This window comes from Aureobasidium melanogenum (genome assembly GCF_000721775.1).
Source record: "Aureobasidium melanogenum CBS 110374 unplaced genomic scaffold scaffold_2, whole genome shotgun sequence".
Taxonomy (NCBI): domain Eukaryota; kingdom Fungi; phylum Ascomycota; class Dothideomycetes; order Dothideales; family Saccotheciaceae; genus Aureobasidium; species Aureobasidium melanogenum.
This window is the reverse complement of record NW_024470054.1, coordinates 834,458-849,516: the sequence shown is the minus strand read 5'-3', so window position 1 is coordinate 849,516 and position 15,059 is coordinate 834,458. Positions and strand designations below refer to the sequence as shown.

At 49.7% G+C, this 15,059-nt stretch overlaps 7 protein-coding genes across 7 annotated transcripts; 4 read left to right on the top strand and 3 right to left on the bottom strand.

Moving 5' to 3' along the window:
* Positions 1–138: 138 nt before the first annotated feature.
* M437DRAFT_39098 (uncharacterized protein) lies at positions 139–656 on the bottom strand (the record flags this gene model as incomplete). The annotated part of the gene is made up of 2 exons (XM_041019947.1): positions 139–548; positions 605–656. The coding sequence occupies 2 exons, from the start codon at positions 654–656 to the stop codon at positions 139–141; spliced, it is 462 nt and encodes a 153-aa protein (XP_040883550.1).
* A 495-nt stretch (positions 657–1,151) lies between these two features.
* On the top strand, positions 1,152–1,818 carry M437DRAFT_39954 (ribosomal protein L28e; the record flags this gene model as incomplete). Its single annotated transcript, XM_041020104.1, has 3 exons — positions 1,152–1,203; positions 1,344–1,438; positions 1,504–1,818. The coding sequence occupies 3 exons, from the start codon at positions 1,152–1,154 to the stop codon at positions 1,816–1,818; spliced, it is 462 nt and encodes a 153-aa protein (XP_040883549.1).
* Positions 1,819–2,120: 302 nt separating this feature from the next.
* On the bottom strand, positions 2,121–3,830 carry M437DRAFT_40252 (uncharacterized protein; the record flags this gene model as incomplete). Its single annotated transcript, XM_041020160.1, has 4 exons — positions 2,121–3,371; positions 3,421–3,492; positions 3,594–3,595; positions 3,653–3,830. 4 exons carry the CDS (start codon positions 3,828–3,830, stop codon positions 2,121–2,123), a joined length of 1,503 nt encoding a protein of 500 aa, XP_040883548.1.
* Positions 3,831–4,108: 278 nt separating this feature from the next.
* On the top strand, positions 4,109–4,922 carry M437DRAFT_81012 (NDUFA12-domain-containing protein; the record flags this gene model as incomplete). The annotated part of the gene is made up of 8 exons (XM_041027470.1): positions 4,109–4,159; positions 4,211–4,231; positions 4,307–4,313; positions 4,366–4,443; positions 4,502–4,544; positions 4,608–4,628; positions 4,679–4,816; positions 4,871–4,922. The coding sequence occupies 8 exons, from the start codon at positions 4,109–4,111 to the stop codon at positions 4,920–4,922; spliced, it is 411 nt and encodes a 136-aa protein (XP_040883547.1).
* Positions 4,923–5,760: 838 nt separating this feature from the next.
* M437DRAFT_81011 (bile acid-transporting ATPase) lies at positions 5,761–10,931 on the top strand (the record flags this gene model as incomplete). Its single annotated transcript, XM_041027469.1, has 2 exons — positions 5,761–5,831; positions 5,900–10,931. The coding sequence occupies 2 exons, from the start codon at positions 5,761–5,763 to the stop codon at positions 10,929–10,931; spliced, it is 5,103 nt and encodes a 1,700-aa protein (XP_040883546.1).
* Positions 10,932–11,929: 998 nt separating this feature from the next.
* M437DRAFT_39014 (uncharacterized protein) lies at positions 11,930–12,685 on the top strand (the record flags this gene model as incomplete). Its single annotated transcript, XM_041019934.1, has 1 exon — positions 11,930–12,685. The coding sequence occupies one exon, from the start codon at positions 11,930–11,932 to the stop codon at positions 12,683–12,685; it is 756 nt and encodes a 251-aa protein (XP_040883545.1).
* Positions 12,686–12,994: 309 nt separating this feature from the next.
* Positions 12,995–14,017, bottom strand: M437DRAFT_13819 (uncharacterized protein; the record flags this gene model as incomplete). The annotated part of the gene is made up of 2 exons (XM_041018727.1): positions 12,995–13,807; positions 13,856–14,017. Coding segments are annotated over 2 exons (975 nt in total), but the record flags the coding sequence as incomplete, so codon positions are not given.
* Between the last annotated feature and the right edge of the window lie 1,042 nt (positions 14,018–15,059).

Below are 15,059 nucleotides of genomic sequence, written 5' to 3'. Positions count from 1 at the left end.
TGGTCCGTAGACCATGGTATATTGAATAGCAAACAAGCAAAAGAAATGTGCAAACGCCAGACCATGTTCCACTGTAGGAAACAAGCAGCCCAAGGCAGATGAAAGAGAAAGCAAGAGCAGCAGTCCTTTCCCAAGGCTTCACATGCGATCAAACATGACAGCCTTTGGATCTCTCGGCCTGCCATCCTTGCCAATATTCTCCCTTCCAAATCTCTCCTCCATGACTATCCTCCTAGCCTCATCGAACCCACAACCCCTGCTCTTCATAATCGCCTTGACTCTTTCTTTCCCTTGCTCGTCCAAGCCCTGTCTACTATCCCCACCCTCGACATTCTCGCGCAAATCAAAGTTTGCGCTGCTGAAACCGGCTTCAATGTCGTCTTCGAAACTGTTCTGGCCGAGACTGATATATGCGTTTCGCGCGAAGGGATTGAGTCGTTGAACAGATTGAGAAAAGCGCCAGAGGGGCTCAGGGATACGGCCGGGTGCTGTGAGGTAAGGGATCGGTGGTGCGTGAGCGATCCAGAGGTGTTTTGTTAGGTAGAGCGCTAGAGGTTTGTGTTAGTGGGAGGTTTAGCGGAGGGAGAGTACCGAGTAAGCATACCGGTTGCGCTGACGAGGAAAAGGAAAGTTATTGAGTAGAAGAGGTATCCCATTGTGACGGTATTGCGATTTGAACAGTGACGGAAGGCAGGAAAGGAATGCGCGATCTTGTCGTAGACTCGGGATGGACGGATGAAACAGATGGTGAATAGCGGGCTTGTCGGAGATAGCAGTGCTCTGACTGAGAGTTGGATCTTAGGTGTAGGAAATTGGATCAAGGCCTAGCAAGGCCAAAGTGTATACACAGTCACATACAGGGCTGGCGGAAGAACTAAGAAAGAAGCAGACGACGAAGACAGGGGAGATTGCTGCTGACAAGAGTCCCAAACGGGTGCGGCGGAGGCTCAGCTTACGCACTGCAGCGGATCTGTATGCTTGGCCGCAACCCCAGACTCTGTCGGCAAGCACAACCGACGCTGCGTCTCTGGGAGCTGTCCAAACAGGGAAGGTTAGCCGGGGCTTCAGCGCTTCCGCCCACACTGAATATTACACGATTTCTTTGCTTCTCATATTGAAGATATCCAGTATCATCTCATATCACAGCAAAAATGGCCACCAACTTCGACAACAACTCCTACGACCTCATCTGGGAGACCATCCGTATGTGCTCCCCCGCTCGCTCCGAACATTGAAAGAGATGGACGCTCCGTGGGCAAGGAAACGGACCTTGAAATAATACGCTTCGGAGGGACGACAATTGAACATCTGAGGACCTGTGACTGACGCGCGCAATTAATAAGGCCACAACAATGCCTTCCTCGTGAAGCGCAAGCAGGCTGGTGGTGTTCAGTTCTCCAAGGACCCCCTTAACCTGACCAACCTCCACTCGCGCAAGGTAAAGAAACACTCCACCAATTCTACCTTGAGACCAAAATTCTGATCGGAGTTTGTACACAACAGTACTCTTCGCTCGCCAACCCCCAGGCCATTGGCATCAACGCCAAGGACAACAAGATCGAGGTCACCACCAAGCTCGGCAACAACTGGAACAAGCCCAGCAAGTCCTACCAGAAGGTCGCCTTCAAGGCCACCACCCCCTCGCGCAAGCTCATCAACAACGCCGTCTCCGGCTCCACCAAGAAGGGCTACCGCTCTGACTTGCACATGGAGGCCGTCCAGCGCGCTTCCGCCGTCAAGAAGTCGACCCGCCAGGTCAAGGCCACCGTTGCCCCCACCAAGCTCCGTGGCTCCAAGGCCCGCAAGGCCCAGCAGTAAGCGTCTCGCTGCAATCTCTCTCTTGATATCATAGAAAAGGAGGAGTTGTTGCTGGCTGGGTTATGCTGTTGCCGGAATGAAAAAAATGATTCAAAAGGCCATCTGAATACTTCCCTCGTCTACTCTGCGCTTGTGATGTTGTCTTGATCTTTGACTGTTCGCTATTCGTTGTTGCTGCAAGATTGCCGAGAACTTGTGAACTCGGCCAAATCATATATGTGGCTATAATCTGAGGTGAGACATTCTAACCAACAGTCTCTATTCTACATATCGTACAGATGCTCAATCAACCACATCACCATCTACAAAGCACCACCAACCAGCGTCACGATCCACATGGCAATCCTCACATGCAACCCAACCCTACGTTCCGTCTTCTCAAACGTCCCTTGATCAACCTTGGTAGCATACTCCTGCAACCACTCCTCTTCCTCCTTCAATCTCTTCATCAACTCAACATCCCTCGTAACGATCAACGCATTCGCCTCCAGATCCAAGCTGTAGCTACGCTTTGTGTAGTTACTGCTGCCGATCAAACTGACACTTGGACCCGGTTCGTCCTTGAGAGTCACCCAAATGCCCTTAGCATGATACGTCCACCCGCCTGGTGTGTTCACAGTGCCCTTTCTCCATTCCTTGAGCGTGATTTGGTTTTCCAACCCGGCTTTCTGGACTGAAGAGAGGAAGCGGCGACCTAAAAGTGTATACGCGGCTGGTAGCATACCTGATACTCCTGGAGAGCCGTAAAACCCGTTGGCCCATGGAGAGGCAGCAATGACATTCGCAGATGATGGATTAGATGCTAGGAGTAAGTCGCGCAGCCAGGGTGTCATGTTGAAGTAGCCGGCTGTAAAAGTCCATTTGCTCCCTGCGAATGCTGGGGTTGCCAGTCTCTTTAAGATTGTGGTAAGAGCTGGCAGTTCAGTCGATGTGTCGGGTTTGAGAAGAGGTGTCAACTGCAACAGAGGATAAATTTGTGTATCCGTTGTCGGCGTCTGAGCAGGAGTAGAAGAAGCTGGTTTCAGCAGAGGAGCAAGCAATTTAGTGGCTTGAACAATAAACTCCTTGGGGTTTGCCAAAGGCTCCGGATGCGCATTTGTGGCTGGCCAGTTGAGATTGAATCCACCAGGTGCAGAAGCATTCGGTACTACGCGGTAGCTGATGCTACACACTGTGTCATGCACCTTTGCAAAATAGTCGGTGATACGTTTGCAAGAGATCAGGTGGTAGCGATCCTGACGGTTGGTAAAGTAGTCATCTGAGAGGTTTGCACCTGACATGATGATCTCGTCGTCAATGCCGTAGAGTTTCATATGTTGCAATCCCCAGCCTTCGTTGATGCGTTTAGGGATTAGGGATTTACGCAAACCAGTCAGGTTTGGTGTGTGGTACATGCATACTTCAACACGGTCTGGGCCAAACTCGTCGATCAGGGCTGCTAGCAAGGTGGCACATGATGCTTTGGGTGTCTCTCTGGTTCCTCGAAGAGAGTCTGTCAGGAAGGAGACTTTGAGTTTGGGGTTGCGCTTGAGAGATTCTTGGATAGTTTGTATCTGAGACGCTCGTCAGATCTGGAAAAAACATGATAATTTTCCAACGTACCAGTTCATGCTCGGACTTGCCGATGTACAGAGTAGAAAGGTAGATTCTGCTTTCAGCAGTTCTGATTTTGTTCTGTTTCAGTCAGTCTGATGGCTACGAGAAGACTGATTTGAAGCCTCGGTTCCATAATTTAGATGAAAAGAAGGTCACAATCACTTCACATGAAGTAGAACAACTCGAAAGGGTGATGGGAAGAAGGAATTTGCTGAATTATGAAAGGCGGTTGTCGAACTTGCCTTCAAGGTCTCATAGAAGTCGGAGGGAGACCTTAGAATCTCAATTTGAGAAGAAGTTATGTCAAAGCGAGGAGACAGCTTGTCTAGCTCGGTATTCAGACCGCCCAATGCTGCTCCGGGAGATGGTGTACTGGTTGTAGGAGCGACGCTGGAATTCGAGTAGCGTCTTCGCATGGGCATCTGGTGGGAGGACCTGATCGATCTCACTGCCCTACGGGCTGCTTGCCTCGGAACACATCTTGCAAACATCCTTCCACTTGTGACCAGTAGATTAAAGAATAATCCCAAGGAGACTAGATTGATAGATAAATGTTTCGACCAACATTTGATGCCAAGGCTGGCGATCCGGGTTGAAACAAACAAGTCAAACGGGCTGCTGACCATCGATTGCCGCATCCCATCGCGAGCAAGCGACGAGAGCAGCGAGGGCTGTAAATCACACATCACACATCATGTCGACTATTATGAGAACGCTGCGCAACTTGCGCAAGATTGGCCTCAAGGTGAGGAACCATGGCCATTGTCTCAATTGCTTGCGCTGACTCCTGTTTTAGGAATATGGCCATCAGATGCAGGTACGTCCGCCGCTCTGGAACATACGAATGACCCTCTCTACGAACGATAACTCACACGACTCTTCGCCGCTATAGTACATGGGTACGACGTGCAACAATCTCAACATCTTGCGACCGCAACTGAAGGAGTACAGGTGACACCAAGGCTGGAACCCTCATCGGCCAGGACCGCTACGGCAACAAGTACTATGAGAACATGGAGGACCTGCCTCGTACGTCTATCCGAGACCAGGACACTGGAAGAGTTTGGATCTGACGATGCGGTTTTAGTGAGAACAAGATGGTGCGACTACAAGGACAAGGAGTTCAACCCGTGCGTATATTTCTGCCATGTTACTGGTTAAATCAGCAGGAGGACTGACTCAATATCAAACAGTGACCAGATCGAGCCCGGATGGTATGAGAGAATGCTAGAACGTTGCATGGGCATGGCTCATGAAATCATAGGCACGCCTGGATGTCATACATGGTCGACAAGGCACCATCCCAAGACCCCCTTCTCCAGAGACAGGTTCGCCCATGGGAGCCTGCAGAGCACCGTCCCTGCCTGACCTGGAGCAGAAGTGCTTACAGACCCTTCAACACGTAAGTCACGAGGAAGTTGATACTACAACAAATTGAATGGCTAACCGGAAATAGTACCAAGAACAAGTACCAGCCCTGGACACCAGTCGCTGCTCCCAGAAACTAAGCGAATGCATGCGCGGCATTTTCTAGGGTTCAATAGCGGGGCGGGCGTGAAGGATTGCGGTCTACGCCCTTCCGAGCATTAAAAGCTGATAAGAGAGTGGCTGCTGCAATGCGGCAACGACCACTTCTGCAGGTGATATGACTGGAATCCTCACCCAACGAACCAATTAAATTCTCTTTGTCAGTATCAAATGGCGTATAGCGGTCTGTTAACAAATTTTGCCGTATCTCTGAAATGATCGTTTTTTCCTCGAATTGTGGTTGAGCTATGCTCGTGTAGGACTCCGCAAGCTTTAGGTCCTGCCTGATTGGGAAGCCGGTGATAGGTCGTTGTAAGTGTATCGTATGTGGATGAGTCAGGAGGAAGACCTTGTCCAGAGCGGTGATACGTGTTGCATGAAGGCTGCAATGGTCGTACGTGCACTCATGAATGCTTGTAATATGATAATAGCCATCGCCCTCGAGTCGCGAGTCTCTTTCGAAGCGTGTGTTTCTTTCCCCAGGTGTTCCAGCAAAACGGGCCAATCCAACGAGTCAAGAGGGTCAGGATTGGCGAGCCTTAAGCCTTAATTTTGGGTCAAGACTTGCCGAAGTGACGCAGATACGGTCAATCAGGCCGAAGCGAGCGCGATTGGCTTTCAGCTTCCTTCATCAACATTTTCATCGCAGCGTCGCTGTTGCACAAGACATCGAAGTTCTGGTGGTTGTTGTCGTTGTCGTCTAGAGCGAGCCTGAGACTGCACAAGTGGAGCAGCTGGCCGCATTACAGTCATTGCTTGGTAGAGCGGCGAAAACACTCAGCAACCTTCGCGCTGCCACGTCCTGGCGCAATCCCCGCCATGTTGAATTGGGGGCAATGCAAGGGGCCTGTCTGGCGGAGTGACGATTTCACTGACTGCTTTCAAAATGAGTGAGTCTACTTCGCCGAACCCAGAGACATGTCTCGCCACAGACACAGCTTGACTGACCATGTGCCAGCTACCTTATGGGAATCATTCCCCTCATCGCGACCGCACTCTCCCTACTATATCTTACCATTCAACTAATTCAGACCGCCCTAAACTCGAAATATGCCTATGCCTATAAACTTGTTAATCCCAAACATCCCCATCCTTGGGACCTTCGCATTCCTGCAGCTCAAGATGATCAAGACACCGACGATGATTCCGACGAGTTTGACAGAAACGAACATCTCGCCATCCACACCGTCCGCACTCGTAATACTGAGATGTCCGTCGTCGATAAGCCACGAGGTCAGCTCCTTCTGCCTATCGTTGAAGAGCTCGCTGTGTTGGCCGAGGTTGGCATTCATGCTGCTGCATGTGCCACTGGCATTTGGGGGTGGAGCAGGGTCACAGTCATCTGCAGTACCGCTCTTTGGTCGTACGTTGCAGTTTTGACCACTCTCCGTCTCTACTTCTCCAGCACAAACAACTACTCATTCAATAACCTTTGGTACCACACCGGCTTCCTCTACGCAGTCCAATGGATCTGCGCCTTCCTTCTTTTCCGCTCAGCAATCATCCACCCTGTCTCTATGGGTGCCCAAGCGCTTACGAGCACTCACTTTGCGCTTACCACTCTGCTGACTCTGATTATGCTCACCTCGCGTAAGGGTAATAAGCCTGTCGAGCTCGAGTACGAAGGCGACATCGAACCATCTCGTGAACCTCTTGCTAGCGTGCTTTCTCTCGCCACCTTTTCTTGGGTCGACCCGATCGTCTGGAAGGGATACAAGAAGTCTACTGAATTGTCCGACGTTTGGAATCTCGATGCTAAGGACAAGGCTGAAGCTGTTCTTGCCAACTACCGCCAGGTCAAGAAGACATCAATTCTTGCTTGGCACTTGTTGAAGTACTTCAAGCGTGGCTTGCTCATCCAAGCTGCATGGGCCGTCATTTCTGGAATCAATCTCTTCGTCCCCACTCTTCTCCTCAAGGTCATTCTAGAATACGTTGAGAACCCAGTCGATACCCCAGCCAACGCTGCATGGTTCTACGTGATCTTGCTGTTCGTCTCCGGAGTTGTTGCTGCTCTCTCGGCCGGTCAAGCTCTGTGGATCGGCAGAAAAACCTGCATTCGTCTTCGTGCCATCATCATCGGCGAGATCTATGCTAAGGCTTTGCGTCGCAAGGCAGCAGCAGCAGGCGACAAGGTCCTCGGCGAAGAAGAGAAGAAGAAGGATAACGAGCCTCCTGCACCCAAAGGCTCTATGAAGGAAGCCTTCCTCAAGAAGGTAAAGTCGTTCTACAAGGGCAAAAAGACTGCAGAAGCCTCCAAGGACGTACCGAAGAAGGAGGAGAGCACTGAGCAGGTCACTTCTGGTACCATCATCAACTTGATGGCCGTCGATTCTTTCAAGGTCAGCGAAATTTGCGCTTATCTGCACTTCCTCTGGGCAGAGGCTCCTGTTCAGTTTGCCCTTGCCATTTATCTTCTTTACAGTATCTTGGGCTACAGTAGTATTGCTGGCATTTTCATGATGGCTCTCCTTCTCCCTGTCAATCTCTTTATCGCCAAGCAGTTCGCCAAAGCTCAAAAGAAAATTCTGGCGGCCACCGACGCTCGTATTCACACCACTAATGAAGTGCTTACCAATATTCGTATCATCAAGTACTTTGCTTGGGAGCAGCGTTTCCTTGGCCAGGTCGATGAGAAGAGAGCCGTCGAACTGAAGAATCTTCGCAACAGATACATCGTCTGGGCCGTCGCAGCTACCATCTGGGGAGGCGCTCCCGTGATCATCACTTTCCTGACTTTCCTTGTCTACACCATGGTCGAGAAGAAGGACCTGATTCCATCCGTTGCTTTCACCGCACTCTCGCTCTTCAGTCTTTTGCGCATTCCTCTGGACCAGCTCGCCGATATGGTTGCTCACGTCCAGGAATCCAAGGTGTCTGTCGATCGTATTGAAGAATATCTCAACGAGCCCGAGACCGACAAGTACAAGCAGCTTCAGGACAAGGACTTTGATGAGGATGGAAACCATGTCATCGGATTCGAGAACGCAACCTTCAGCTGGGGTGGCGGCACTGAAGCTGATGACTTCAAAATGATTGACCTCAACATGCGCTTCAGAATCGGTCAACTGAACGTGATCGTTGGCCCTACCGGTAGTGGTAAGACATCTCTTCTTATGGCACTTCTTGGAGAAATGTCTCTGCTCGATGGTCATGTATATCTCCCTGGTGGACAGAGCAGAGAGGATCTCAAGGTTAATCCGGATACTGGACTGGTTGAAAGTGTCGCCTACTGTGCTCAACAAGCCTGGCTTGTCAACGGAACCATCAAGGAGAACATCGTCTTTGCTAGCCCCTGGAATCCAAGACGCTACAAGGATGTCATCGTTGCTTGCTCCCTGCAGCGCGATCTTGAGATTCTCGATGGTGGCGACCAGACTCTTGTTGGTGAGAAGGGTGTCACACTTTCTGGTGGACAGAAACAGCGTATCTCGCTTGCTCGTGCACTTTACTGCAATGCCAGACATGTCCTCTTGGATGATGTGCTGAGTGCAGTCGATGCTCATACTTCTAAATGGATCTTCGAGAAGGCTCTTATGGGCCCTCTCATGCTCAACAGAACCTGTATCTTGGTTACCCACAGCACAACTCTATGTCTCCCTCATGCTGCGTTTGCCGCTGTACTGGATAACGGCAGAGTTAGTACTCAGGGCAGTGCTAGGGATGTTATCATGTCCGGCAAGCTCACAGAGGATCTTAGCAAGGTCTTGGAAGAGTCTGAAGGAGGGGCATCAACTATACCATCTCGTGTACCTTCCGGTATCGGTGGCGACAAGGTTCTTGGTGAAAATGGTCATGCCAACGGAGAAGCCACAAATGGTACAGCCGATTACGAAGACAACACTCTTCACAAGGTTGTTACGAAGGATATCCCCGGCATGAACAAGGATGTTGATGTCACTTTGCCCACCGAAACCAAGGCCACCGGAAGTGTCAGCTTCAAGGTCATTCTCATGTACTTCTCTTATATGGGCACATGGTACTACTGGGGCGTGACTGCTTTGATGTTCGTTCTCCAGCAGGTCTCTCAGGTCTCGACCAATGTTTGGATCCGCCAATGGGCCAACGCATACTCCAACAATAGGGAGATGTCTGTCATGGGTGTTTACACTCAACCTCGCCAGCTTACTCACGTTTTCAGCGGTATTGGCAGTGGAGCTTCCTGCATCAAGAGTGGATCTTGTCTGTGGGGTCTGCCTCTCTCTAGCACTTCCAACACCAGCGACCTCTCTATCCGTTCAGAGGGTTCAAACAGGGTTGACGTCTTCTACTATCTTGCTGTCTACGGTGTTCTCGGTCTTATCTACATGCTGATCACCGTCGCTCGTGAAGGTGTTATCTTCTATGGTTCTCTGGTCGCCTCTAAGAGAATTCACAGAAAGCTTATGGAGTCTATTACTCACGCCAAATTCCGCTTCTTCGACTCTACACCCCTCGGTCAAATCATGAACAGATTCTCCAAGGATGTTGAGGCCATCGACCAGGAAATTGCCCCTGTCGCAGTTGGCGTAGTCCACTGTATGGCATCCATCATCACTACTGTTATTCTCATCTCGGTCATTACACCTCGCTTCTTGATTGCTGGTGCCTTCATCAGCGTTTTGTACGTCATGATTGGTGCTTTCTACATCAACTCGTCTCGCGATCTCAAGCGTCTGGAGTCTGTACAGCGCAGTCCGCTGTACCAGCAATTCGGCGAGACTTTGTCTGGTATGACAACCATCAGAGCTTATGGCGACGAGCGCCGCTTCATTCGTGAGAACATGCACAAGGTTAACACCCATTCGAGACCTTTCATCTATCTTTGGGGCGCTAACCGCTGGCTCGCATTCCGTGTCGATGTAACTGGTGCCTTGGTATCATTCTTCACTGGTGCCTTCGTCATTCTGAGCGTTGGCAAGCTTGATGCTGGTGCTGCTGGTTTGGCCATGACCTACGCTGTTACCTTTACCGAGAACGTCTTGTGGTTCGTCAGACTCTACTCGATGAATGAGCAAAACATGAACGCTGTTGAGCGTGTCAAGGAGTACTTCGAGGTCGAGCAAGAAGCACCTTACCAGATTGAAGACAAGAAGCCCTCGCCTGACTGGCCTAGCCAGGGTGCTGTCGAATTCAAGGACTACAGTACTAGATACCGCAGTGACTTTGACATGGTTCTCAAGAATCTTAGTTTCAAGATCTTGCCAGGCGAGAAGGTCGGCGTTGTCGGTCGAACTGGTGCTGGTAAGAGTTCGTTGGCTCTTGCTCTTTTCAGAGCTCTCGAGGCCGAAACTGGAAGCATCGTCATTGACGATGTTGATGTCAGCGTGATTGGTCTTCAAGATCTGCGCGAGAACATCGTTATGGTTCCTCAAGACCCCACACTCTTCTCCGGCACTATCAGAAGTAACCTTGATCCCTTCGGTCTATTTACTGATGAGGAAATCTTCACTGCCCTGCGACGAACACAGCTTATTGGTGCTGCCTCGGCTGAGCCGTCGCGTGCCCCCTCGCCTACACACGGCACTGGTAGCGTTCGTTTCGAAGGCGCAGCCGCTGAGACAGTCGCCGATCCCGCCACACTGGAGAACAAGAACATCTTCACGAACCTCTACTCTCCAGTCGCAGAGTCAGGTAGCAATCTTTCACAAGGCCAGCGTCAACTCCTTTGTCTGGCACGTGCCTTGCTCAAAGACCCCAAGGTTCTGCTCATGGATGAAGCGACCGCATCTATCGATTACGCTACAGATGCCAAGATTCAAGAGACCATCCGCGAGATCAAGAACACTACTATCACCATTGCTCATCGTCTGCAAACCATCATCGATTACGACAAGGTGTTGGTGCTCGACAAGGGTGAACTGATCGAGTTCGGCAACCCTTGGGATCTCATCAGAATGGAGAATGGTATCTTCAAGGGCATGTGTGATATGTCTGGCGACTTTGAGATCTTAATTAAGGAGGCCGAAAAGGCGCATAAGGCGCGCCAGTTGATTGATGTCGATGCATAAATTGGCTGTCTCAGCAGGAGTTTTCTGGCGGCTTGACTTTGTTGTGTTAATGCACCCCGTTTTTATCTTTCAGCATCGCTCTGCTTTAGACAATCAGTAAATAAAAGAAGTCTCGGTAGACATTCATGTAATTAAATCATACATCTACACGCTTTCAGTCATCATCGTGTTGAATCTGTTGTGACACTCCGTTATTGTACTTTGTATCCAGAATCTCTTGCTATCGCGATTCTGGAAGCACAAGAAAAGAGGCTTTGCGAGAGGTTCAACACTGACTGGCAAGTCTGTTGCTCATCGTCTACATCATGTTACTATCGACACTGCCTCGAAGGCTTCGTTTGAAACTTCCCTTGGCGCTGTCTGGGAAGCCATTTCTTTTCTTCTCTTTTCAAACCCTCTCCGACTCGTCATCGAACGAGGCTTTGCTACTTCTCCATTTATGTCAATTTGATCTCGTGGTTTCATATTACAGATTCCAAGCTCTCATCTGACTATTTCTGGGTGCAGGTTGATCGTCAAGTGCTCGGTTCGTGCATGTCGCTCAATGGCACCACGATTATCGAGCAAGACAGCGAAACAGGAACTTGACTGTTTGGCCATTTGGATATTCCTCATGCACAAAATGATGGTTATTTGAAAATCCTATAGTATTTATTGGGGTAGTGCCAGCAGTGGTATGGCACGTGTGTCTGGAGCGCGTGCTAGCAACCGTTATAGAAGCCGTTTGTTGCCCCTATGAGTATATTGGAAGCCTAAAAGTTGACCTTGTAGCCAGTCTTTCTCGAAGGATGAGGCAGTGACAACGTAAATGTTTTGCACTTGATTTGAATGTATTGAAAAGTAGGTATCGCTCCTTCTTCATCCGTTTCCTCACGCACGTAGTTTCCTTGTCCATCTCACTGTTTTGCTGTAACTTCCTACCTGAATCCTCGCGTCGCCTTCGGAAACACCACTCGGCCTACCAACACTCGAACATCTCCAAGATGGTCAACTTAGCTATGGCGGTCGCTGTACCTTTGTACATCTGGCCAACCAGCAACGCCTGGCAGCCCCTCTACAACTCCATCTCAGCAGCCCCAGACACCACCTTCAACATCATCATCAACCCCGACTCAGGGCCCTCAAACGGGGCTACTCAGCCCGACATCATCTCAGCAGTCAGCACGCTCCGCTCCTACAGCAACGTCCAACTCTTCGGCTACGTGCACATTGAATACGCCAAACGCAAAGCAGACGAGGTACACAAGGATATCAAAACCTACTCCACCTGGAAGAAAACAGCAAAGTCAGATATCCACCTCGACGGCATTTTCATCGACGAAGCACCTTATGAGACAAAATATCTATCTTACATGAAAGACCTCCAAAAGTATATCCACAGAACCATGCCCAAATATCACCAAAAAGTCTGGACGAACCCTGGTATCCCTATTGATGCCAAATTTTACGATTATGCGGATTATGTCAATGCGTACGAGAACTCTTACGCAGATTGGAATGCTACTGGCCATAAGAAGATTCCTGAGTGTTTGAGAGGAAAGAGCACAATTATCATTCACGACTTCCCAGCATCGTCACCTAAGAAACTGAATTCCGATACCAAGAACGTCATTGCCAATGGCTACAATGGCACCTTCATCACGAGTAGCAGTGGATATGAAGACTTTTCGCCCATCTGGTCGCAATATGTCAAGGATGTTGCAAACTTGACAATGACGACGAAGGTCAAGGCTTTGTCAAAATGCAAGAAATAAGGATTGTTGGGAGTGTTTAGAGTTTAATGTATAATACTTTTACCAAAGCAAAAAGAACGAGCGCTTTATCGATTTCTTATCCTAATGCTCAAGAGTTGATCAGACCTAAGCAGGAAAGGACTGTAACAGCGGCTCACATCAGAGAGCCACAACTGCCTTCTGACAAAGCGAGTGACAAAAAGAACTTGACCACAAGACCAAAACAAACCGCTAAACGACGTAGTTCAATTTTGACATCCCATATCAGACAACCACTCGTAGATCTGAAACTTGCTTCGGCGCGAATATTGAAGCATCGCAACATCATGAATCAGGGATTTCCAGTGTTGTCGACGTCCAAGTACCTTGAAGCAGATCTCTGGTTGCAAAAGTGATGTCGCTTCCAGTTTCCTGGTAGAAGACACACAAACTGTCTCCTCCGCTCGGGTCTGGCAGAGTTGTGACACTCATGTGCGTTCCCCGGAGGCCGGGTGAGTTCACCGGGAAACTGTTCTCGATTGTGGTGTTTTCGGAAGCCCAACTTATGTTGTATCCTTTAATCCAGCCGTCGTCCCCTTGGGCGTAGAAGGCGTTGGTGTAGCCAAGACTCGTTGAAGGATAGACGTTGTTGATGGCTATTGAGCTGTTTGTCCATTGATTGATTGGGTGGCTGGCTGTCGATGAACTGTTTGTGTTGGTATCTTTCCACCACACCTCCACAGTATTTTCATTGTTGACCATCATGACATAGGTACTCGTACCGGGGCCCCAAGAGTAGCAACCCAAGCCTGCATGGCCGTTCTTGTTGTGCCACTCTTGTTGGAAGGTCCAGTTGTTGTCACCGTTACGCCACCCTAGCTGCTGAAAGGTAGAAGCATCGGAAGCATACCAGAGATGCATACCCACGTCGGTATTGGAGCCTGACGTGCTGTTGGTGGTATTGCCTTGATTTGGCAGGGGACTGTGCTTATAGTCGGCATCGCCGTAATCATTGCCATACCAACAAGCTTGCATGCCTACTTGATCGGCATCCAGAACTGTGTAGTTGCCTGCCGTCAAGGGACCATCTACCCAAATGTTCGTTACGTTGCTATTGGTCTTTTCTTTCAGCTGGTTCTTATAGTCGATATAGAAAAGGTGCCACTAGAGTGAATTAGCGAGAGATAATGTCGCAAGTATCTTCAATCTTACAGTAGACACCCCATTCAAGCTGTAAGCTACTGCACTCAGGGGCGTGTTGTTTTTGGCGTCCGTTACTACGACTTCTGCTGCAGTTCCTCCCACCCAGCCGCCATTGCTATTATCCGTTTTCCTCTGCCATCTGATGGATCCGGAGTGATGCTGGAAGTAAAGAACAATATCGCCATACTCGCTTGAGCCAAAAGATTGAGAAGCCAGTGCCAAACCGCTACCATTGAAAGCACCTTCCTTCGAAAAGTAGGCCGGATTGAGTGCACCACCGATGTAGTAATCAGACGACTGAGCCGACTCCGGGGACGACTTCTTATGTTTGTGTCTCGTTCCGAGTCCTACGCCTAGCCCGACAGCAAGAGCAATCGCGACTATGAGAGCAGCCGCCAGCAAGATCCAGAAGAACCTACGCTTCGGTTCCTTCTTAGGTGGTACCCCTGCAGTAGGTATCGCCAGAGGTAGCGCTGTACCCATCACGACTTCCTTGTCACCTTCGCCAGCCCAAACCGTCTCAAGACCTGGTGAGACAGCAACTCCATACATTGATTCGTACTTGCTGCCGAAGCTCATATCGGTGGGCTCCTGAGGGGAGACATTGTGATCTGGCCATTGCTGGTATGATGGCGGGTATGTTGAAGATGTCGACGATAATGAAAAGTGTGCGTGTTCGTCATAAGGAGAAATTGCTTCTCTTTGTTTGGTCAGAATATATCAATGTCAAAGCTAGCCAGACGTACCTGAACCCAGAACTCCTTGGCTGGTTGGTCATTTTGGTGTACTACGGTCGACGAATTGTGTACAGAAAGTCACGGAAGAAAGAGATGTGAGACAAGAGGGTATTCCCTGAATTATCTTCCCTCGGACCCATGGTTAGCTACAAGAACAAAGTCAATCGTACTATGCAGGCCTTGCAGTAACGCGGAGCTGACACATCCAGCTCGTGTGCTGTGAGCATGCTCGACGAGTAAGGCTGATGCTTGCCTGTGAGAGTTCAACTCGCTTACTGGACATGCAGCTACGTCTTCATGATGGCGCTCCTTCCCCGCTCGATGTATCGGGAGGGGACCAAATCAGAAGAGCTATCCTGATCATATAAATCCTTAAACTTGGACATTAACTCGATTTTCGAGTCTTATCTCTCTCGATGACAATCATCTGGCTTCGAGGTAGGTTGGGAGCCAAGGTGACGATCCAAAGTGGAAAA